Below are 24,058 nucleotides of genomic sequence, written 5' to 3'. Positions count from 1 at the left end.
TATCGTGTCTGCCTGCCTCTATTCGTGGCCATCTTCCTCCTCTCTCCACCTCTGTCATCTTCCCCCTCTGTCCACCTTCATCTGTCTCCTTCCATCTTTGAGAGAAGCTGTGGGAACTAAGACTTGGGTGGTTTAAGTAGTTAGAGGCATTGGGTCATTTGGGGGAGGTGGGCCTCAATGTCCTCTGACCCCTGCTCAGTATTATTCCTATTAAGTTAAGTGTGAGATCCACCTTCTCCATGCAGCCAACTCTAGAATACCCATAGTCCTTTGTGGTGTGTGTGCTCATACCATTCTGGGCATATTTCTAACCCACCCTATTTGAAAGTCTTGAGATTCTACTAAAACTATAAAACTCCTACTAGCTTTGAGTTACAGTGGACCTGCAAAATGTGTAGTTCCAGTCTCAGCAACTCAGCCAGCCGTGGGCTTCACCATCTGTGGATGGTGTACTATATATTTAGGTGCTTCTCTATTCTAAATATACACAGACTCTTCCTGGCCTTATTCCCTAGATAATGTATAATATCCACCGCTATAACCCTAGGTCCTAACCAGTCATCCAAAGCCAGATGTGGTAGCACATGCCATTAATCCCAGCACCTGAGGGATAGAGGCAGGTAGATCTCTGTGAGTTCAAGGGCAGCCTGGTATACATAAGTGAGTTCCAGGACACCTAGAGGACGTAGTGATATCCTGTCTCCAATAAAGTAATTAAGAATATAGAAAGATATACATAGATGATATATAAATACTGTATCACTTTAGAACCAAGGCATTCATGTACCCTTAGATTTTGGTGCCCTCAACAATCCAAAAACCAGCCCTCCTACCTGTTTCTGAGCTAGCTGTGTATTTCATTACGTTTGTATAGTTACACAGTGTGGCGCTTAGCATAAAGTAGGCGTTTGAAAGTTCCTGAGCTGATCGTGTCAATGTAAAGGACTACTTTGGCACACGCACACACCGATTTCCATACTCAGTAGAGGAGAGAGAAGGAAGAGAGGTATTCTGGGACCCAGGCATCTCTTGTAGCTGAACATGGCGGCACATGCCTGTGCCAGCTTCTGGGAGGATGAGTCAAGAAGATCAATGGTAGTGTGAGGCCAGTCTGGTCCTCATAATGGGTTAAAGGTCACCGGGGCAATGTAGTAAGACCCTGTCTCCATACAAAAACGAAAGTGAAGTGTAGAAGAAAAGAGAAGATATTCCTTGGCCATTATAACCTGAACTTTGATGTATTCCTTGGCGCTAATGATAAATCATTTATTTAAATGTAGTATGCTTTCTGGGTAGAGATACTAGGAATAAAATCTGGGATAGGTGGCCATGGTGGCCAACAGTAGATGAAGTGAAGGTGCTGGCTTTTGGGGAAATGTGGTTTTTGAGGACATTTCTGGAAGAAGAATGTAGTTCCTGTGATTGCTTCTTCATCCAAAACTCAGTGCGGTTCTTGAGTCTTCCTGCTGTTTCTAACTTCCATGAACTACAGGGTCTACCCTAAGGAGATGAGATGTGGGTATGGATGTAGGAGTTCCAAGATCCCTGCTTTTTCTTACCAAGGAGACACCTGAGTTTTCCAGGAGACACTTTCCATTGTCAGTGGTGCAGAAGGGTCTCAGCTCTGCCAGGCAGCGACCATCTCGGAGCCCCTGGGATGGAATTGCCTGAGAAACATGGCTGCTACAGCTCTAGATGTCTTCACACATTTTGTGTAGATGGTTTGCTCCAAGAAACAGTGTTTCAACAGCCCACAGTTCACAGCGTCCCACTCCCTAAGATTTTTCAATGGGCAATTTTGTAATTAACCAATAGAAAAGCATGGGGGGGGCGGTCCCTAATGAACAGAATCCTAACGAGTGAACACTCCTGCAGACTGTGGATAATTTCCCTGTCTTGAGAAGAATAATCAGGTTATTTCAGTCTGTGGAGTGGAGCTCACCCGGCTCCTTCTCCCATCTGCTCCATTCCTCAGGAAGAAATCAGCCCTTTGGAGAATGCCATAGAAACCATGGAGCTGACCAATGAGAGGGTCAGCAACTGCGTGCAGCAGCACGCCTGGGACCATTCTCTCTCCGTGCACCCGCTCTCCATGCTGCTCAGCGGCATTGTGGACCCAGCTGTCATGGGGGGATTCTCCAACTACGAAAAGGTAAGTCCTGCTCCTGAATCTCACAAGACGGACAGGCCGCCCTCCCTCTGTGTCATGCCCCACTCTCCTCTCCGAATGGTCAAGGGTTGTCCCTGGCCTCACATTGTCCTGTGAAGCCTCAGTGAAAGAGTGACAGGCCCTGGTGCCTCTGGTGGATGGACCCGCTATCCTGTCCTCTGGGAGGAAGACAGCTCAGTCTGCCCCCAAAGCTCAGGATGCACTTCTGGTGAAGCCACTTTCAGGGAAAGCAGAGGTAGATGGTTTTGGTAGAGTGAGTTTCCAGGAATCTCCAGCCCGACTTGAGCCAAGTCGTATGGACGTTTCAGCTTGTATGAGTGACTTCTCTACTGCTGTAATGAAATACTATAACCAAAAGCAACTTAATAAAGGAGGAGTCTGTTCGGTTTATGGCTCCAGAGACATAGGATCCATTGTGGCAGGGAAGGAATGGCGTGCCGTGGTGGCAGGAGCTGGAAGCCAGCTGTCACATTTCCATCCACGCACAGGGAACAGAACGGGAACAGGAGATGGAGTGAGACTAAATTCTCAGATCTCATCCCAGTGATGGACTTCCTCCAGCCACGCTCCACCTCGTAGAGGTTCCATAACCTCTCCACGGAGCACCGCCAGCTGAGGGCTCTGAGTGTTCAAATTCACCAGCCTATGGCTGACATTGCTCTTTCGAACTGGCACACAGCTTCACCACTGTATAACTGGATGCTACATCTGTTACTCTGAAAAGGCCTACGAGGCATACCGACCGCGCGTAGTACACTGGGTAGCATTGGGCTAGAGCATCATTTATATGGGAGGACATGATTTCAGTCTAGGTGAAGGATCGTTGTTGAGAGTCAGGAATCATAGCTGCTATATGTTCAGTGGCTGAATATTTTGGGTGTCCTCTTTTTGAATATAAGGAAACATGTGGCCAGGAAACTCCTTTGATGAGGGAGAAGATGGGACGGAAAGAGAAGGGGCCTGAAAGAGCGGTACATGGGCTTATGCCTTGGGTCCTGTCACTCCTGTGACCTCATTCTGGCTTTCGACTGGTCACTGTATGCTCTTGGACACAGGTGTCACCTCTCTGAGCTGCAGTGAGAAAACTTCCCAACTTATGGGCTAGTTTGGGGATTAGGGAAGCCACTCTATATAGGGAGACAGGAATTCATCTAATATATGTCTCTTAAGTATTCACTGTGCAGTAAAGGCGGTCCTGTGAAAAGGATGGATTTTTAGTTGTTACAGAAGACGTCTTCTCCCTTTTGAAGGTCTCTGCCTCTCTCTGAGATCAGTAATGTTTGCATATGTTCTCCTTTTAGGCATTTTTTACAGAAAAGTACTTACAAGAGCATCCTGAAGACCAGGAGAAGGTGGAGCTGCTTAAGCGACTGATTGCCTTACAAGTATGTAGGCTGGGAGCCTTGTAGCTGGCCAGCTGTGCACAGTACTCCATGGGTGTCCACTGCATTTGGCCCTAAGGCATGCTACATAGCTCAAGTATAGCTATAGGCCACTTTCTGGGGTCCCTCCCCTTCTCTTTCTGTCTCAACATTTATGTCTCTCTCTGTATGTGGGTGTGCATGTGCCTGTGCATGTGTCTGTGTGTGTGTGTGAGAGAGAGAGAGAGAAAGAGAGGAAGACAGAGACAGAGAAAGATGGAGAGAGACAAAGACTAGGTATGGCAGTACTCTCTTCTAATATTAGGTCAGATTACTGACCAGCCAGTGAATTCCATGCCAGTGAGAGACCCTTTCTTCAAAAAATAAAACAAGGTGGGAGGCATCTGGGAATGACAGAAGAGGTTGTCCCATGACCTCCATATGTACATGCACATATTTACACACACACACACACACACACACAAACACACACACATCGGCACACATGGAAATTCTGCGATCTGGTTTCCTAGCCTGCATTTCATGCTGACACATATTGGTCTTATTCTTTTTCTTATCATCTCAGTGAATACTGCTAGAAAAGCAGCCATCAAACTCAGTCTCTCTCTGACTACCCCAGGTCTCAGTATTATGAGCCTTGCCAGTTGGCCTCTCTAGAGTCTTTGGATCTTCTCTGTTCCTTTGACAGAATTCCCAAGCCCTTGACTAACAAGTGACATTATCATTAGATAATTCTGTGTCTGTTGGTGGCTCCGACTCCACCCCTTGCCCAACCCTCCAAATTTGAATTGACTCCCTTCCCAAACCACATCTCTTTTCTTTTATGACCTTTCTTCCAGATACCTCTGCTTACAGAAGGGATCCGCATCCATGGGGAGAAGCTGACGGAGCAGCTTAAGCCGCTGCATGACCGGCTATCTTCATGCTTCCGTGAACTCAAGGAGAAAGTAGAGAAGCTGTATGGGGTCATAACGCTGGTAAGCCGTGACTAAATGGCCCTTGAACTTCCCTGGGTCTCTCTCATGATATGACCCAGGGTTTCAGCTGCCAGATGGGTCACACCAGCGGAGGTATGATGTGCAGATGGGCAGGCAGGAGAGAGTGTATTCTGCCTTTCGTCACATGATCCATCCTTGAGCTAGAGATTCCCAAACTTGATTGACCTTCAGAACAGAGAGCTTATGAAACACAGATAACTAGCTTCAGATTTTATGGATGTGGCGGGGACCCAGTTTACAGTTCTAACAAATGGCCTGATGACACTGGACACCAAGGTGGCTGGACTGGGCAGGCGTTTTGAGAGCACTCAGGGGCACGCCAGGTTGTGTTCTACATGTTAGCCATTCCTTCCTGTCCTGCCTGATTGGTATAACTTTTCTGGATCTTTTTCTATTTGGTAAAAGTTTGATCATCTGACCTTCTGAGGGAAGGAACAGTTGTAAACTGTATTGCGCACTTGACAGATTTCTCTGTCATCTTTGACACACTCTGTGAGGCTGCGTCTCTGTGGGTTTCCCACCTCTCCACCCCCAAGTGCTGAGGAGAAGTAGTCTGCTAACCTCTCCTCTCTCAATCAATGGCACTAATGGTCCTGGCTCAAGGCCGTGTTCTTTTGTCCTTGAGTTCACTTCGTCCTCTCTAACAGCCTTGTTTTGAACCCCTGACTTCCAAATTCTCTCCTCCAATCAGAGCTCTGCACACCTCCCCACTAGAGTCCCCACCCACCCCCAGGACCTTCACCACTGTCTCTTCCTGTCAGCAGTATACTCAGGCAGCCAGGTGTGGTGATGCACACTCGTGACCTCAGCACCCAGGAGACTGAGACAGAAGGATGGTTGTGAGTAAGGCCAGGCTGAGATACATAGCTAGATAGATTCTGTTGCTCTCCCCATCACCAAAAATGCCCACTTTGGTCTCCTTCCTGATACTTCGCCTCCCCCTAGTGTTATCCAGGCACACACCTGTCTTTTGTGCCCATTTTCCTGGACCATAAGCTTTCCCTCAGCCCGCTACCCTCCATCCTTGTAGGAACCCAGCCCATGTTAGAAAGCAAAATTTAATAGGATACCATGTGGGAATGGTGATTCCCGGGTGGCACCCCAGGTTTCTAGAGACGCCCCCCCTGCCCAGCTTAGATTCTACAGCATCACTAGACTTCGCTCCTAGGTCAACATACCATGATTTCATGAGACCAACAGGGTGGCGGCCCCAGACCCTGCTGGCTGCATTGCAGACTGCTAACATGAGGGGCTGCATGTGTTTCAGCCACCCAGCATGACGGAGAGGAAGCCAAGCCGTGCAGGCTCCATGGTACTGCCTTACATCCTGCCCTCCACGCTGCGCAGGCTGTCTGTCACCTCTGTGGCCTCCTCGGTGGTCTCCACCTCCTCCAACTCTTCTGACAATGCATCGTCCAGGCCAGGATCGGATGGGTAAGGCTGGTTTTTGCACTTGGGGAGGGTAGGACAATACCTTGTGACATTAGCTTTGGGCACCAGCGTGAGACTTGGTGTGTTTACACACCACTCCTTTGAGGAGAGTAGTCCATAGCTGTGGGCTTCTTCACGTCTCTTCATGAGGACCACCACTGACAGTGCTGTTACTAAAAAAATAAACCTGAAATGACAAATTCATATCTTGCCACCTACTGAACAACAAACACCTGTAAGCACAGCTTAATTTCTTATCACGTATTGTTTTTAAAACAACTCCAAACTTAGTTTGCTTCATCAATTAGAGAACAATATTAGTACAAAATTCCAAAGGCAGAAAATGATACAACACACACACACACACACACACACACACAAAACCTCTTCATGAGTTTTTAACATTCAGTTTATTAGAAACATCACTAGAGAGTTTCTCCTGTGCGTGTTTGTGAGCGTGCACATGTGCACAGGTACATGTGGGTGCTCTTACACAAGCATGTGTAGAGACCAGAGACTGGTGACAAGGAATCTTCCTCAGTTACTTTCCACCTGATCTTTTGAGGCAAGATCTCTCACTGAACCTGGAACTTACTCTGTGATTACACTGGCTGGCCAGTGACCCCGCATCCCCATCCTTGCCTGCAGTGCCGAGGTTACACTGGCTGACCAGTGAGCCCACATCCCCATCCCTGACTGCAGTGCTGAGGATAAGGTGCACACTGCTTTGCACAGCTCTTTTTATATGGGTTCTGCACTCAAGTTCTCATGCTTGAACAAGTATTTTTCTCACTAAAGACATCTTCCCAGCCCCCCAAATCTCATGCCTCCTAACCACCAGGAGCACCTTAGAACAGACATGACCATTCAGGCTCTTGCGAGCCCCCCAGGGTAGCTCATCCTAGGAAGTCAAGCGACTCAATGCATCCTCTTCTCTGTGCTTATTGATATGGCTGTCCCCTAATGTGGCTCTTTAAAACAAGGGAAAACATATAAGGGTCTGATCTTTGGGGATGGAAAGATTAAAGTATGTTATTAAATTGTAAAATCAAAGTATAGAAGTTTGTTTAGCAAATGAATTAATGAATGATTAGGACATGCAAGATAAGTACATAATTCAGATGGAAACTTTATCAACTGGCAAATACCCCAGGAAAATATTTAGGCATATGCAGTATTAGGTAGGTATGTAGGCAGGCAGGCAGACAGACAAGACAGACAAGTAGGCAGACAGTCAAGCAAGCAGGCAATCGGGCAGACAGACAAACTGACAGATATTGCTGATATATGATAAAATGATAGAGCAGATAGATAGGTAGGTAGATAGATAGATAGATAGATAGATAGATAGATAGATAGATAGATAGATGCTTAGGTAGAACCTTTAAAAGGAGAAGTTACCTTGAAATGAGATAAAGAATTTTCAGACAGTTGTTGGGGCTTATGCCTACAATCCCAACACTCAAAAAGCTGAGACAGGAGGATGTCTCAAATTTCAGGACTACCCTAAGCTATTGTCTTAGTCCCTATTCTATTGCTGTGAAAAGATACCTTCACCAAGGCAAACCTTACAGAAGAAAGCATTTAATTGAGGGCCTGTTTACAGTTTCAGAGGGCTAGTCCATTGTGACAGAGTTGTGGTAGGAGCTTGGTGGCACTCACTGTGTGGGAACAGTGGCTGAGAATTCCATCCTGATCCACAGGAAGAAAGAGGGAGACAGGCAGACTGGGCTAGGTGTGGGCTTTTGAAACCTCCAAGCACACCCCCAGTGTCACACTTCCTGGGACCAGGCTGTGCCACTCCCTGATGAGTAAGCCATTTTGATGCAAACCACCACAACTACAGAATGGTACCCAGACTAACAGCAACAATTAAAACAAACAGAGGTCTACAAAGAGGGACTTGGAGTCTTAAAGTAATCTACTCAGTGTACTATCTAATACAGGGAGTAACTCTTAATTGCATCCTAATTCAGTCAAGCCACCCATTAAAACAAAAATGTAAGAAAATTGGGAAGTTAATTTGAAGATTGTTGCATGAGATTAGGGAATGATGGGATTGTGGTTATGAAATGAGACCTTGTCCTGTAGAAATGCCCTCTGGAACAATGGTAGTTTTGGCACCAGGCAACCCCGGCCAAGTTATATAGTGAAGGGTGAGGGCTGTAACTGGGTATGTAGACTAAATAAGACCGGCTCTAAGATGGTCATTTTTGATGATGTGGGACCTGTACGTGAGCTTATTATATTATCCTTTTTTTTTTTTTTTGCATTGAAACTCAACAAAAACTTGGCCCAATCTAGTTCCAAACCCTTGGACTTGAGTGATCCTCCTGCCTCAGCTTACTAAGTTCCTGGGACTACAGGCATAAGACATCATCCTCAGCTGCAGTTATTTTATGTAGCAATATGTGAAACCAAATTTTAAACTTTTTGGACTTTAATTTTTTTCATTAAATATCCATTTATATCTTAACTTTTTAAAAATGAGGCTACTCTTTCTGTTTTGACTGCCAAATATGTCTGTCCTCACCTATAATATGCTTGTTACATATCCAACTCTCTCCTCTATGTGTAGTGTTTGATCATGACTTGGGACTTGGTAATCTATCGTTATACCTAGTGGACATTTTTTCAAACATTTTGCAGATAACAGATCTAAGACATTGTGCCCAGATTACCCACTCTTTGCTTTATGGGCCCTGTCCTTATCTCGTCCCAGGGGACAATAAGTACTGATGGGACCTGAGGCGATGGTTTCCTCAGTAAAGAACCTACTACACAAGTGGGAGGACCTGGGTTTGGATTCATGGCACCCACAGCAAGGCCAGATGGGACAGCACACATATAGAACCCTAGTGCTAGAGTTGAATGGTGATACGCAGATTCCGATAGCTCATTGGCCAGCCAATCAGTGAGCTCTTGGTTCCATGAGCATCTCAGTCTTGACAAATAAGGTGGAAAGAGGAAGACACTCAATGTTGATCTCTGACCTTCACACACATGCTTTCATGCCTGCATGTGGCATGCACACACATGCACACATCCACAAGAGAACAAATATATAACACACAGGAGAGGGTAAATATTCACTAATATTTTCTCCCTTTCAGATGATAGTCTCATTTCTGTACATTTCACCCTGAGTTGTTCGTTTGGTCGTTAAGACTCCGGGAACCTGAGAAGTTGGGTGAAGATGGAGTTGAGGGTCTTGCTGGTGCTTTGGAGTGAAGTCTTATCATTCTGGGATTAATATTTTGTGACTTTTGTCCTTCCCGGCTGACAGGTCCATCCTGGAACCGCTGTTTGAACGCAGAGCTTCATCAGGTGCCAGAGTTGAAGATTTGCCACCCAAAGAAGACAGTGAGAACCGGATTAGCAAGTTCAAGAGGAAAGACTGGAATCTGAGCAAATCACAAGTCATTGCAGAGAAGGCTCCAGAACCTGATGTGATGGTAAAGGGACAGAGGGAGGGAGGGAGGGAAGGAGGGAGGGAGGGACAAGAGCAAGCAAACCCTGGCTGGGTACCTGCCTCTCAGCCTGCACCTGTTCATTGACTGCACAGCAGTGAGTCACAGATAAAAGCCTGGCTGCGGCTAGCTAGTCTCAGGATACTGCAGCCTGTGCTGGTGTCAAAGCACAGATGGCAAGAAGAAACGCATAGACGGAGAGGCTTAAGTCTCCAAGTCAATGTTGGCACAAGATCCCATCCCCTACGGTGTAAGCACGTGGGTTGTACTTGGAACGGTGGCTCTTGCCACTGTGTTTCATGAGCCAGTGCCAACATTTTCATTTCACTTTTGAACTTTAATTCAGACACTTTTTCCTCTGCCGTCAGCCACGTCAAGTTGTTAAGTGTTTGCATGACCCAACTTTTGCTGAGAGTCCAGGTAGTTTCTTTCTAACTTAGATGGCTCAGTGTATGTGGTCAGGATCAAGCCAGTGGCCAGACCAGAAGTTACCTGTGTTTTGGAGTCATTCGCAGCAGGTATCTCTGCCAAGTGCCTGCTGGGTAACAATGCAGTAATCTTAAAAGTGACAGTTGGAGAGGGGAGCAAGGATGGGTCAGTAGGGAAAGCACTTGCCACGGCTAGTGTGAGGATTGGGTGGATGTCACAGCTTGCATGCAATTTCAGTGCATGGCTAACCTAGCTAAACCACTGAGCGGTGTGCTCAGCTATATAGTGGAGAAGACTAGAGTCAGATAACCCAGGCAAGCTGGCCCTCGCATGTGCGTGCACCTGCACACACTTGAGAACAGAAAGAGGAAAGGCCACTGGAATTAAGCCCTTCTGTTAACTTCTGTCCAGCATTTAAGGTATTACTAAGGTCAGCCAGGTCCACCATGAATGTTTAATGTTTTTGGTTTCTACCTTCATCTTCAGAGCCCAGGCAAAAAAACACAAAGGCCAAAGAGTCTCCAATTGGTGGACAGCCGGCTGACACCATTCCACAGTCCCTCGCCTCTGCAGTCTACAGCCATGAGCCCACCCCCACTCACTCCCAAAGCCACGAGAACCCTAAGTAAGTTTTTCCAGGTCTCCTAGATTCGTTCTACTGGGAAATAGAGAATGGCTACGAATCCGGGCATTTCTTAATCAAACCGGCCACAAATTGCATGAGACTGTTTCAGAGGTGATTCTGTCCACTGGCCATTGGAATCATCAAAAGACTGGAGTTTGGGGCTACACTTATTTCGGTAGCAATCCTAAGAGTCTGCCTGACCCTTTCCAACCATGAATCACATACAAAGTTACCACTGAGTATTAGACCCGTTCAGGGCTATAACTGGACCCACCCAATATACTTCTGTCAGCCTGAGACCAGCCATCTGCAGCACTTGGGACAAACTCAAGGGATCCCATAGCACAGAAGCATAGGGAGGACACATCTGCCAGTGCCAAATCGGGACAATGGCCAAGAGTTAGGTACAGCCAAGTGAAGGTTCCTGCAGAGCGTGTGTGTTTCCCTAAACACTTGGGGTTCATCAGAGAGTAGCTAAAAAATACTCTCATCCTCCACTTAAGAGTAAAGACTGGAGTTTACGCATCAGAATTCCATGTGAAGCTTTCTGGGGAATTAAAGAACACTTGTGGTCATGTGGGTACAAGATCTTCTCCATTCTTTTCATAGACACCTCAGAAATGGCCACAGCAATGTGTATAAGGCTAGTAGAGGTGCCCTGGTGGCAAGCATTATCTTTATGAGGTATCTGAGTACATCCTCACTCTGTCGCTTTTGTTATCATGTCCAGGCTCCCCATCTTTGCAGACGGATGGGCTGATGGCTTCTGTCCCTCCTCCACCTCCCCCCAAAAGCAAACCGTATGAGAGCAGTCAGAGGAACTCGGCTGAGGTAGGAAACGGCAGGTTGCTGGCAGTGTGACCACCAAGCACCACTCCTGGGAAGACAACACTGGCCTGTCCATGCTGTGAAGAGGGGAAGGTTTCCCCCACACGTGGCACTATGTAGCCAGTGCCTGGTTTTGCTCCGGAAGCCTGCTTCGGGAGATGGGAAGGGAAATAATGCCAGCGGCCTGCTTCAGATAGGCACGTGACTGAAGGAAGCATGGTCTCTGCTTCCCACGCTGGTGGTGCACGAGAGAGTTCAAGCTCACACCGAAGCCTGACTTCGCTGCAGTAGACTTAGATGGGCTTCATTTCTCCTTTCATTCAGTATTTACTAAGTGCTCCTTAAAAGTATATGCTAGCTACCCAGACATTGGTGATGCAGCCGTGTGTGTGTGTGTGTGTGTGTGTGTGTGCGTGTGCGTGTGCGTGTGCGTGTGTGTGTGTGTGTGTGTGTGTGTGTGTTTTCATTCAGCTCCAGGGAAGAAGGACAAATAAGTATCGTCCCCTTTTTGTCTTGTACAGATGGTATAAATGAATGCACATCAAACTCAACAATGATGCAGATGCAGGGAATGGGAGGGTGACTTAGAAGTAACAAAGGGACTGATTCTAACTCCATGTGCCCTCTTCCCAGATTGCTCCCCCCCTGCCTGTCCGGAGAGACTCCAAAGCTCCACCTCCACCCCCTCCAAAGGCTCGGAAATCAGGCATCCTCTCTTCTGAGCCAGGCTCTCAGTGAGGCAGTCACCCTGGCTCTGCACCTCCGAGTGCCTTGGACCACTGCTGCCTGAGAATGGCGCCCAGGAAGGGCGGCCTGTGGTGCAGGGCTCCCTGCCAGCGCTGCTTCCTGCATTGAGACGGCTCTTCGACTCAGAACTGTTCTGTTCGTCTAAATGCTGAGTCCCATCCACTTCAGCCCGTGGAACTTCCAGAACTGGCCATCCGTCTGCATGAAGAAACCAATTCTCTCCCTTTCCCATGGTGGCATGCTGGGCTCACTGGCTTGTTAGACCTGCAGATGCCTCTGCCTGTGGTGATACAGGGACAGTGGAGGGGGGACAGCCCCGGCACTGATGCCTGTGTGGCTTTCTCAGTTAGCTTCTGGACAGCTGTGCTGAAGGCTTCCTTCCTTCTCTCCTGCCTGCATCCCTGACATGTATAACCTGAAAGATCCAGATACCAAGTTCACTCCAGGAGCCAGCATGGTTCTCTCTCCCTAAAGTCTACTGTCTGCTTTGAGGGAAAGAGCCCACATGCATAGCGGAGGTGGGCCACTCTCAGGTGTGGATGGCCTCTCTTGAGATACCACAAGCTCACATTCTGACATTCTCCTGACGAATGGCCCTCACCACGCAGCAGTCACTTTCTGTGCCGTGGATTCCACTGAAGCTCTTTGGCATTTGTTTTTTCATCTTCCTTGGAGCTCAAATCCTGGGCCCTAAGGGGTCATAGGAACCTTCCAGACCCTGTCAGATTGACGAGGTGGTCCCTGCCTGCTACTTGATTTTACCCTGGAGAGTACAGTGCAATATTCCCTTTGATTATTTATTCCTCTTGATCATAGAGTGAATTTGATTGATTACTAATGGTACTAATGCCCATACTCCTTCCAGAAGGAAAAATTAGGGTGACTTGGAAGTCCAAATATTATGTCGACATAAATGACAAGATGTTATCAATGTTTTGAGTTAGATGGGTTTTTAAATACACACACACACACACACACACACACACACACACACACACTCACCTCATTTTGCAGGTAAAGAAATTGGGGCTTCACACAAAAAGTGGACTACTTTTGGCTTTTACTAACAAGCCCAGCTGGCTCACATATGACATACCCCAAGATAACATCTCTAACAAGGTCTTGACTGCCTAGCCCCAGGATGGTATTTGAAAAGTCCCAGATACTTCCAGTAGACTTGGGTGTTACTGGCAAAACTGAAAGTTTTCTGGCTATGACTTGTATATGCCCTGGGCATTCTCGAATCTCTCCAGTGGCCTTGCCCTGAGTCTTTTCTCCCAAGTTCAAGTGAGCAGGGGGATTCGAGCATTTGCATACCCGCCTCTTCACGCCTTGGCTAAGGGAGATGCGAGATGCCCCTGGTTCATCACAGCGATCAGAGGAGCAAAACACAGAGGCATGCCTGGCACAACACTAGAGAAGTTAGTATACACAGCCCAGAAAGCCACAAGTCTCTTTACTTTCATGAAGGAGCACCCAACGCAGCCGTGGAAATCACATGGGCTCTGAAATGGTCTCAAAGCTCCGGTGTCACTATTAACTTCGCACTTGATCATCTCTGAGCGTTAGTTTTCTCACTTTTCAAAGTGGGGGATAGTCCCTCCCACATGTGTGGTTGTGGGGTGCGATTAAGGTTTGGAATGGGGTGTGCAGTCCGTGACTTTCTTTTCTCTACTAGGCTAAGATCTGATACGGTTTGGTTTTTCTTCAGGGTATGTGAGGCTGAATTCAGATATGCATCTTCCCTAAAAAAAAAAAAAAAAAAAAGATGGCAGCCCGGGGCACCATTTGCAGGGAAGGGTTAATAAGAGTTGAAGATTATTTTAAGTACAAAGAGCCAGGCCCTGGTGTGAAGCAGGAGGGAAGGGACCAAAAGGGTGCTAGAGGGCTTCCGTGGAACTTGGGACTTGAGACTTGATAAGACCCTAGCAGGCTGGCTGAAAAAGGATTGGAAGAGGTCACCTTGCTTTGCAGGCTGCCGTTGAAAACCTGGGTGGGCAGAGAAACAAACCCTCTGTCTGATCTTGCAGTGAACGGTAGCAGGGGCGAGTCCTCACCCTGGTCTCTGAGCGGGAGCTGGACCTGTCCTGCCTAGATGTGCCAGCCAGCCCCTTCCTATCAGGCATCTTCCCGTGATTCGCTTTCCATAGTAATGAAAATGATAACTTCCAGCTGCTCGACACAAAGGACTCTGGGTGATGGCAGTATGTAGGTGCTGGTTTACAAGGCCCTGGGAGATTAACCTCTTTGGGAAGGTGTCTTAAGGCTTCTATTGTTATGATTAGCTTGTATCAAGTTGACATAAAAACTACCTGGCCCAGAAGCTATGGATGAAGGAGTTAATTTGATTAAAAGAACAGTCATTGTCAGTACTAGAGTTGAAGGCTGCAATGACGCTTAAATACAGATGGGACAAGAAGAGGGGGACAGGAAGAACCAGACTTTATTGCCCTTGCTAAGATCTCTGAGGTATTGAAAGGCGCTGAAATCAGTCCTGGGATTGTCACAATCTTTATGAATGAATACTGATTGATGGCTTGTGACTTTGTGATATTGTTACATGTCTCTCTTTTTTCGTTCTTTCCCTCTCTGCCATGACAACTTGTCTTACTTTGAGAATTTTTTTTTCTTTTAAAGAAAGATTTCCTTCAGTGTACACTTGCTGAGGGCCAGACACAGTTCTAGCCCCTTGGCACATTCAGTAGAAACAGTCTGCTATACAATTCACACTAGTGTGCTACAGGATCAGAGAGGCAGGAGTGTAGGCAAAGCAGCCCGAAATCAGGCTGCCTGGCAGTGGGCGGGTTCCTCCCTCTACCTCCACCCCTTGCTTGACTCTAGAAATGAAGTCGTCTCTCCAGCCAGAGAAATCATACAGTTAGCCACATTGCAGATCCCCTGGGTAAAACAAGGCATGTCACGGGAGCTGAGACGGGACAATAGCCATCTTGTCGCTGCTTTCCAAGTTGAGTCTTTCCCTTCCAGTTGCTACCAGATTGCGGGGCAGGTTTTTATTTTGCAGCTCAAATGCAGATTACATATAGTGAGGACACAAAGCACAGGAGTGCAGACAAAGACATCACCAAATAGGAGACATACAGGTGACCTTTTCTCAGACAGACATGAGTCCCATAAGTGCCTGAGTGCCCATAGCACTGTTCTGTAAAACCTACTTGGGAGGTCCTTCCGAGTTTGTGTCTCTGTCCCTCACAGTTCTCAGGTATAATAAAATGGGGATTAGACCCTCCCATCAACACACGACGGCAGAGATGGTATCCCATGCCACCAGTTCACTTCCTTATGTATTTGAGACTGCATGGGTGTGGCCAGGTCTTTTCTGCCCTGGTCTTCTTTATCCTAAGGAAACTCAAGTGAGATTTCTGCCCAAAGGCTTGTGCTGTATGAACTGGAATCCACATTTCTCATCCTTACTGGTGCTTTGAGCCTCCCTTGCCTGGATAGAATGATCAAAAGATTTGTGAACGTTAATGAGTCTAGCATCTATTTTTTGAGGTATTGGTACAAATTGTCCTAATTCTCGCAGCGGCCTCTGGATAGTTATCTTCAGAGTCACTAACCTAGGCTGCTGAGCCCAGATCTTCAGTTCCTCACTAGGGATCAGACTTCCCCTGTGTACTTCGGGGCAGTGGATGACTACTGTTTTCTTGGACATTTTTATTCCTCCATAAGTATGTTATTCAGAATTTTAAGTTGGAAGTGCTGAAGCTGTAGCTCACTCACTTAGCTCACATGAGGTCCTGGGTTCTAGTCTTGGTACAGCTATAGGAATAAAAATTGGCAAACATGAAGGATCTCTTTGGGTGGGTTCAGAGTCAGGCCATCAGTTGTTAGCTGCAGAAGAAATGGTTTTCCTTTTGAGGTACTTTCTTCTACCTGACTCTTCAGACACCCACAGGCATGCCTGAGCTCATCTAAGTTTCCTCTTGCCAGTTGCTCACCTTGTCAAAATTCCTTCACCGTGAGTTTATAACTAACTGAGTTTCATACATGGACAGTTAGGAAGATGTGTGTTGAAGAGTTTTGTTCATATTTGCTGTTATTTATTTTGTAAATTAAAAATGGAAATGTATTTTAAAAGTTTATTTTGTGTTTAGCTGGTTATTGTTCTTAGATGAATAAAATGAGATCATGGAGTTTATGGCTTTTCCCTACTGACAGCTCCTTCAAGACACTTCACCCTCAAGAGCCCTCTGCTCATTTCATTACAGGAACCTGTTGAGATGTCTACTGTGGGATCCTGGTGTCTGTCTTACACAGAACTAATAAAATCTGCAATCTGCGTTTCTTTTTGTTCTGCCCATCTAAGCCATCGCTGTCTGAGCTGAAAGTTTTCTTACGGGAATTAATTTCACGTATGCAGGTTCTTTGTGCATTCTTTACGGCTAAGTAGGCACACGAAAATGGATGGATAAAATAAGAGTATCTGAGCTGGCCCACTTAATCTAATAATTTTAAAAACTAATAATGTACTATTATCTGTGTGTCTAAGGATTACCCTATGTCAGTGGTTCTTAAATCTGGGTCACAACCCCCACAGAGGTTGCATATCATATTTTTACATTACGATTCAAAACAGCAAAATTACAGTTAGGAAGTAGCAACAAAATAATTTTATGGTTCCACAACATGTGGAACTATATTAAAGGGTCACAGAAATAGGAAGGTTGAGAACCATTGCCCTATGTGTTTATTAAATATACGGGTGATATTTCCCCAAGGCATGAATGTATAGGTTTGGTGCATTCCAACTGAGAAATTCTGCTTTTATCTGCTGTCAGCATCTGAGTGTTCTTACACTTATACACAGTGTGTATGTGTGTGTGTAATTCAAGTTACAGTGAAAGTTAAAGTGTTCAGATGGGGAGAAAGGTTTGACATTAATAAGGATAATGCTTTTAGGATTCTCCATTTTTTCCTTGGTCTTTTAGGCCATTTGTCCATTAAGTAGAACCAATAAGCTTACAAATACCATGTGTCATTTCAAGTCCGTAGCACTAGCAGCAGCTATATGAACACATTTTTTTCCCATTCAGAGAATCCATTGCTGGCTCCAAAGAAGTTTCCCCAGAGATGGTGTTTGATAGCAAAAACCAAATGCTCCAAATAAAATGTATAAAATAAGGTCTGTTGCTTTTTAATCCCAGCACTTGGGAGGCAGAGGCAGGCGGGTTTCTGAGTTCGAGGCCAGCTGGTTTACAGAGTGAGTTCCAAGACAGCCAGGGCTATACAGAGAAACCCTGTCTCGAAAAACAAAACAAAAGAATACATTTGTTAATAGCAAGTTCAAGGCCAGTTTGAGCAACATGAGACGATAAAAAAAAAACTGAAATATTCATAAAAGGTGGTAGGCTTCCACTTGCCAATCAGTTTTTGTTTAAAAAGAAAACACAAATTTAGAATCTTGAGTGGGCATTGCTGAAATCTGAGTTTTTCCACAGCTCCCATGGCTATCTGAAAGTTGTGAGGAAATGTGAGAAGTGTGTTGTCATGTCTAGGACCTTGTGACCTGGCCACAGTAGAACCAAGTTGATTATGAAGCCTAATTACCTGATTTGGTTTCTACCTCGAAACCCTTCCATGTCTCAAGTATCTGGCTTCATTGACTCTTCCTTGTCCAGTGTAGGGAGTGGTAATCACAGATCCAGCAGAACTGAGTGCTTCTCCTAAGCCTTGAGCCTTGAGGTTTTCTTACTTCAACGCATAGACAGTCACGGTTATTTCCCATCTTGCTTAAAGATTTGTGTATGTAGATTGGGCATGAAGTCTGACTTTGTCCTTGGGGAGGATAAAATGTGGTTGAGAAGACATGGGAACACCAGGTCCTGTATCCAATGGACAATCTATACTTCTGTCTCTTAAAGGAAATACAAAAGTTCTCGGGAAGAAAAACAGTTATAAGCCATGGTCCCTGCTGTGCTTTGGATGTGGTATGTGTCCTAAAGATTCAAATTATGGAAGCCTGGTCCCAAGGTTGTCAAGTCTTTGGATCATGGTGAAAGCACCCTTAGAATGGCTAATGTGTCTCATGAAAGAGTGAGTTAGGTCCTGTTAGACTGAAAGAAATTGTTTCACTTTATAACCAGCTATTCACATAGTAATTGATTTGTGGTGGTTATAAAGTGAGACTGCCCAGTATTTGCATCTCCTGTGACCATCCTATACTATTGTGATATTGTGGTTTTATGATATAATATCGTCTGCCAGATTATGATACAAAATAACAGATATGACCCAGTCCCACCCATGGACTGTTTGTTCAGCCTCTCAAACTATGAACCAAAGGAAACCAACTTTCCTAATCAAGTACCTAACCTCAGGGATTTTGCTATAGCAACAGAACACTCAAACAGTTCTGAACCTCATGCCTGTCAAGACTATACAGGGCGGAGCCAGACGGCACAGCCAGGAGCTCAAAAGGTTCTGCCTCTCCTCTGCTTCACTTGGGTTCTAGCTGACTTTGAAAAGCAGGAGGAGAGTTCCTTCCCCACAGCAGGAAGCCATGGCCATCGGTGTATGTCTTTTAGAGAAGGTCAAAGATGCAGTTATGATCCTACAGAAGCCAGGTGAACTAGCTTTCTCTGGCCTCAAGCAGTATGTGAACACTCTGCGTGAATGCAGAAATGTGTGTGTGAGCCATGAACTGGGTCTCTTGGTCAAAAAGTCATTTATGGTATTGTGTTTTCTTTCCCATCTATCCCATGTCCTCATTTAAAGAGCTGCACCCAGAGCTCAGAGTCAGAGGCACATCACGTTTGTGGGACTTGATCCACAACAAACTACTTTATTATGAAAGCTATGCTGCTGGGTATAAAAACGCTCAAGCGTACACAATTACAGAGCTGTCACAAGTCTCAGGGTCAATGTTATACTCGGGTGTTGTGGATCCGTCTGGGCCAGTGCATCTACATCTTCTTCTGCCTGGCTTCCTCTTCAATCAGACTTTCCTGAAAATACATAACATGCTTATGGATGTTGAATGGACTAGCTGAAGAATTTCATTGTTTCTGATGTTTTCTAAAATCCAGATCTAATGGATGGGTGCATTTGTCATCATTGTGCTAGAAAACACACCAGTCAGCATCTTGTGGAGCTGTTGACATAAAATCCACATTAGCAGCATAAAGGATGACCTTGTGAGAAAGGACTGAGTCAAATCAGCTTTGGGGTGCCATGCCTGGGGATTTTTGGTGCTGGTTATTTTGACTGGCCTATAAGCAAAATTTGAACTAGAAAGGGAATAAAGATGTTTGCCCACCTTCACCTCTATCCATTGGGTGTGGAAACTGAAGTCACCAGGGGAAAATTTCTTAAAAATCACCCTTATTTTCCTGTATGATTTACTAAGGATTTCCCTATTCCTTGGAGTAGCCAGCAGGTGGCCTCATGCTTTCTGACTGCCATGAATCAATAGGACCGGAGCTCAAAGAACACTGGCCCTCAATTCTGGATTCACTTTCCCCTGTTTCATACTTGTGTTCTCATCAACAACCTGTATTGCAGCCAGAGTTAGGGAACACACCCCTGTAATTGTAGCTTCTCTGGAGGCTGAAAGAAGAAACCACAAATTCAAGTTCAACTTGGGCTGCACAGTAAGTCTGAAGCCAGCCTGAGAAACTTAGTGAGATTCTGTCTCACAATTAAAAAGGCGCTTCAAAAAAAAAAAAAAAAAAAAGGAGGAGGGCTAAGGATATAATGCAGTGGGAATGGTGCTTGCCAGTGTATGTTTTTATCTCGGATCAATACCCAGCAACAAAGAGGAGAGGGGGGAGAGGCTGAGAAGGAATGTTATATCAGACCAACAAATGTCCTGGTGAGCATTTAGGACTAACAAAACTGGAAGTCAAACCTGTGGCTCTGAGTTATAAACTTTCTGAGTTTACAACTTAACTATAATCCAAGTGGGGGATGACCTAGAGCCTTGTCCTTGCTTTCTGTCCTTCCCAGGGTCTACGACTGCAGCAAGGGCAGGGTAGGAATCAGCTCAGAGGTGAGTAGTTAGGGGTTGAGTATCCTTTAAGAACTGGAGGATTACAGTAGGAAGAAATCTGCCAGTCACTGCAAAGGCTGACTCTGCAGCGAGTATATAAAGGTTATATAGACATATTTGAATCAATTTAAGAAAGAAAATAGTTTCCACACGTGAGTGTTCTTTAAGCACAGTGGACATGCCATGAGATAGCTAGGGCCCTGCCTCAGGAGTGAGTCAGGTGTCTGAGGAACTGGTAGATCACTGCATCCAAAGTCCTTTCAGTCTCTAGCTCTATGTGGTGACCACTGTAACTCACCAGAGCTCCTCGCAGATCCCTGAGCGGTGAACGGGGCCAGTGGACAGTACATTCGAAGTGCTGGGGTTCTGCCATTTGATCTACCTCCTTGCCCATCTGGAGAAAAAGAATGAGACCCTCAGACATGAAGGTAAAACAAAACAGTTTTGCATTTGCACCAAGATTTGTCTGTGGAGAATGAGGCCTGGGGATTTGGGAGACTAAATGGGAGGCTTGGAGAGCTGTAGGGTCTGGGGATTTTAAGGATGCACTTCTAAAGAATGAGCTGGAGTTTAGGAGGTGATGGGACAGTAAGATGGTGTTCTCTCAGGAGTGAAGTGCTCTGAGCCTCATGAACAGACTGTACACAAACGGTACCAGAGCTTTCCAGTCCTGACAGGACTGGGTTTCTCTTTGCTGCATTGGTTTTGTTGCTGCCGTTCTCTCAGTTTTATCTCAATCAGGGTTTCACTGTGTACCCCAGATTGCTCTGAGACTCTCTGTGTATCCTGGTGTAATCTTGAACTAGCTTAGAGTAGTGTGTTTGCATCTCAAACTGACAGGAGGTAGTTGTGATGGTTGCTTTTTTTCTTTTCTTTTCTTTTTTTCTTTTCTTTTCTTTTTTTGGTTTTTTGAGACAGGGTTTCTCTGTGAAGCCCTCGCTGTCCTGGAACTCACTTTGTAGACCAGGCTGGCTTCAAACTCAGAAATCCACCCGACTCTGCCTCCTGAGTGCTGGGATTAAAGGCCATCACGCCTGGCTGTGATGGTTGCTTTTAATAGTCAACTTGACCCAATGTAGAATCACCTGGGAAGAGATTCTGTCTAGATCAGGTTGGCCGGTGAGCCTGTCTAGAGGTATTATCTTGCATGTTTATGATATGGGAAGGAAGATAGAGCCGATTATGGGCAGCACCATTATAGTACTAGGCATGCGTACATTTATTCTTTCTCTGTTCTTGACTATGAATCTAACTAGCTGTTCTGATTTCCAACCTTCACTTCCCTGCAATGATGAATCCCTGGGACTGTAAGCCATATACGCCATTTCCCCCTAAATTACTTTTTATCACAACAGAAAACAAACTGGGACAGTAATCTTCCTTTTTAGCCTCCAAAGGACTGTGGCTACAGGTGTGAGCCCCACTCCCGGCGAGGTTGGATTGATTTCTGGTTTTCACTACGTCCTAGTCCCATGACACTATCTTCCCAAAGAATCTATAGAGTGAGGTCTTCAGGAAATTACGTCTAGTATGTTTTCCACTTCACAACCTTACATTTGATAATTCGTGGATTTGAACATTCTCCATGTTCTTTGCCTAAATGTGACAAGAAATAATGGCACTTATGTCCTTAATACCAATACTTCCTGGCAAATTACACAAGAGCATCAATAGCACAGGTATTTGAGAGCACGGTGCCTTGTGACACACGTGGAGTCCCACCCTCTTCACATCTGTCCTGCTGTTTGCTCCCTTAGTCTCTGTCCAAAGTGCAAGGAGGAATCTGCCTCCCACTCTGTGAAGTCTTATCTCACTCAAGTCAATATTTAGAGTAAGCTCGGAGTAGGACCACTGAGGCTTGCACTCTGTGGAGTTTGCACTTCATGCAGTTTGAAGCGAGTCAAGTCAGTGCTGGGAAACTTACCTCTTGGAAAGAATCACCCAAGTGTTCAGTGTTTCTCTTTCCTCCGGGGCGCAACCCATAGGACCAGTGCTGGCTGGAGCAGCCTTCCAAACACACAGTCAGCAGTAGAACACCGGCCATCAGTTTGAGGATCATGTCCATTCTAAGGGACATCAAGATACAGAGTGAAGAATGCTTAGCAAGGAGGCCAGCTCCTGAACCACTGGCTCCATAGAAACGGCAGAGGTAGTAACACAGCTTGTTCAGAGACAAGAAAACACAGGGGCATCTACTTGTCTTGAGCTTCATAGACATGGGACAGACACCTGTAGTTGATTCTGGCATATGCAGTACTTCTTTGTGGTAAGGTAGTCCAATTTTTGTTAATTTGGGTTCCCTGCAACCCGTAATTCATCCCTTACCAAATTGAAACTTTGCCCATGCATCGCCCTTTATAGATTAGTTCTTAACTCTGTGGTTCACAAGGTTAGAGCTGGGCCATCTGCTCTGAAAAGGAAGTACCTCTGGCTAATAAAAGGCTGCTTGACTTTGCCATGCTGTGGCACTGCTGTCATTTTTCTGTCTTTCATCTAGTCTTTAAAGCATTACAGCTGGTCAGAGCAGCTTTAAGAGGGAGAACTAAATACTGATCTAGGTGAGGACACTTAGCTCAGATGCCCCCTTGCCAACTAAGTGTATAGTTAGGTGATAAAGCGTGCCTCCAAGTTCATTTCATCTGATGGGAATGAAGCTAAACATCAAGGTCCAACACTGCTGGCTTCCTCAAAGATTGGCTCTCCCCGAAGGCTGGTGGGTGATAAGGGCAGTCAGTAAAGGGCAAGGCTTCCTTGGATACCATCACAACACGTGTGATGACTTGAGCCATGAGTGCAAAATATCCTTTAGACATACAGTAACAAGCAACATTAACAACAAAGCTAGAACAACAAAGAACTGTACCTGTTTGGATGTGAAAGCCAAAGGGATATCAAGCTTCCGTTGGTAGGTTGAGTACTTCGATGTTTCTGTCTGCCTAGCCTCCGTTTTATAGGATTTTTTTTTCTGGGACACTGATGTCTTCCCTGCTGGTGAGCACAGTGCAGCACAGACCATAGTCCTAATAGTAAGTTTTAAACCCTCACAAAAAGCCTTTTAATGGTGAATGTAATTGCAACCCCTGCTGGTTTATCGGTTGCATTTTTCTTAAACCTGGTCATTAAAATCTTAGCTAAAACTTTCATAGCTGAACCCACCATTCTAAGGGATTAAAACCCAGCCGTGTTGAATTCCCCTGAGGAAGCTAGCAGCCCAATGCAGAGTTCAAGGATAATCGATGACCTAGGTTTGGTGAAGTTAAAGACACACTCAAAAACTCACAGGGAAGTTAGCTGATAAATACAGAAAGCTGAGACAGAGTACCCGAGAGCTGATCATTTGGGTCTCTGTAAGAGGAGGACATTTAAATCAGATGATCATAGTGTTGTTCCATGATTTTGGGCTGGTGACATGGCTCAGTGGTTAGAGGATGCTCCCAATCCTGACAGCCTGAATTCTATCCCAGGGTCCCACAAGGTGGAATAAGAGAATTGATTCTCTCAAGTCGTCCTCTGACCTTCGTGCATGTGCTATGGCACATTCACACAGACACACACACAGACATAATACATTTTTTTTCTTTTCCCCTTTTAAAGATTGTATTGATTTAATTATTTTTTTATATACATGATGAGTACACTGTAGCTGTCTTCAGACACACCAGAAGAGGGCATCAGATCACACCACAGATGGTTGTGAGCCACCATGTGGTTGCTGGGAATTGAACTCAAGACCTCTGGAAGAGCACTGAGCCATGTTTTTGTTTTTCAAGACTGAGTTTCTCTGTTTAGTCTTGGCTGTCCTGGAACTATGTGGACCAGGCTGGTTTTGAACTCAGAGCTCTGCCTGCCTCTGAAAATTTTGTTATCTTTACCCTGTCTATAATCCATGAAAGTTGTTTCTTAGCCATATATGCCTGTTAATAGCTCTTTGTATCTAGTCACCATTCAATATATACATATACATATATAT

At 45.5% G+C, this 24,058-nt stretch overlaps 2 protein-coding genes across 2 annotated transcripts in view; one reads left to right on the top strand and one right to left on the bottom strand.

The window, feature by feature from the left end:
- Positions 1 to 16,382, top strand: part of Dock5 (dedicator of cytokinesis 5) — a 182,496-nt gene extending 166,114 nt beyond the window's left edge. Inside the window, exons 45-52 of the mRNA XM_021204056.2 lie at positions 1,976 to 2,152; positions 3,472 to 3,555; positions 4,392 to 4,529; positions 5,818 to 5,984; positions 9,268 to 9,436; positions 10,367 to 10,505; positions 11,236 to 11,336; positions 11,967 to 16,382. Coding sequence (XP_021059715.1) covers positions 1,976 to 2,152; positions 3,472 to 3,555; positions 4,392 to 4,529; positions 5,818 to 5,984; positions 9,268 to 9,436; positions 10,367 to 10,505; positions 11,236 to 11,336; positions 11,967 to 12,071 — 1,080 coding nt within the window. The 3' untranslated portion in view covers positions 12,072 to 16,382. The remainder of the gene's footprint in view (positions 1 to 1,975; positions 2,153 to 3,471; positions 3,556 to 4,391; positions 4,530 to 5,817; positions 5,985 to 9,267; positions 9,437 to 10,366; positions 10,506 to 11,235; positions 11,337 to 11,966) is intronic.
- Positions 16,383 to 18,866: 2,484 nt separating this feature from the next.
- Gnrh1 (gonadotropin releasing hormone 1) lies at positions 18,867 to 22,680 on the bottom strand. The gene is made up of 3 exons (XM_021204111.2): positions 22,013 to 22,680; positions 20,387 to 20,482; positions 18,867 to 19,045 (listed from the first exon to the last, which is right to left on the bottom strand). Exons 1-3 carry the CDS (start codon positions 22,334 to 22,336, stop codon positions 19,004 to 19,006), a joined length of 462 nt encoding a protein of 153 aa, XP_021059770.2. The 5' UTR covers positions 22,337 to 22,680; the 3' UTR covers positions 18,867 to 19,003.
- Between the last annotated feature and the right edge of the window lie 1,378 nt (positions 22,681 to 24,058).

This window comes from Mus pahari, chromosome 8 (genome assembly GCF_900095145.1).
Source record: "Mus pahari chromosome 8, PAHARI_EIJ_v1.1, whole genome shotgun sequence".
Classification (NCBI taxonomy): Eukaryota; Metazoa; Chordata; class Mammalia; order Rodentia; family Muridae; genus Mus; species Mus pahari.
The sequence above is the reverse complement of the archived record's forward strand: the minus strand, read 5'-3'. Positions and strand labels throughout refer to the sequence as shown.

Bases quoted from the DNA above. Each gene is read 5' to 3' on its own strand.
- Gnrh1 (XM_021204111.2), bottom strand. From the start codon at position 22,336: ATGCCAGAATCAACTACAGGTGTCTGTCCCATGTCTATGAAGCTCAAG. The intron at 20,483-22,012 runs GTAAGTTTCCCA...CTTTTTCTCCAG, and splicing joins TGGGTGATTCTTTCCAAGAG to ATGGGCAAGGAGGTAGATCA. The intron at 19,046-20,386 runs GTGAGTTACAGT...ATGTATTTTCAG, and splicing joins GGGATCTGCGAGGAGCTCTG to GAAAGTCTGATTGAAGAGGA.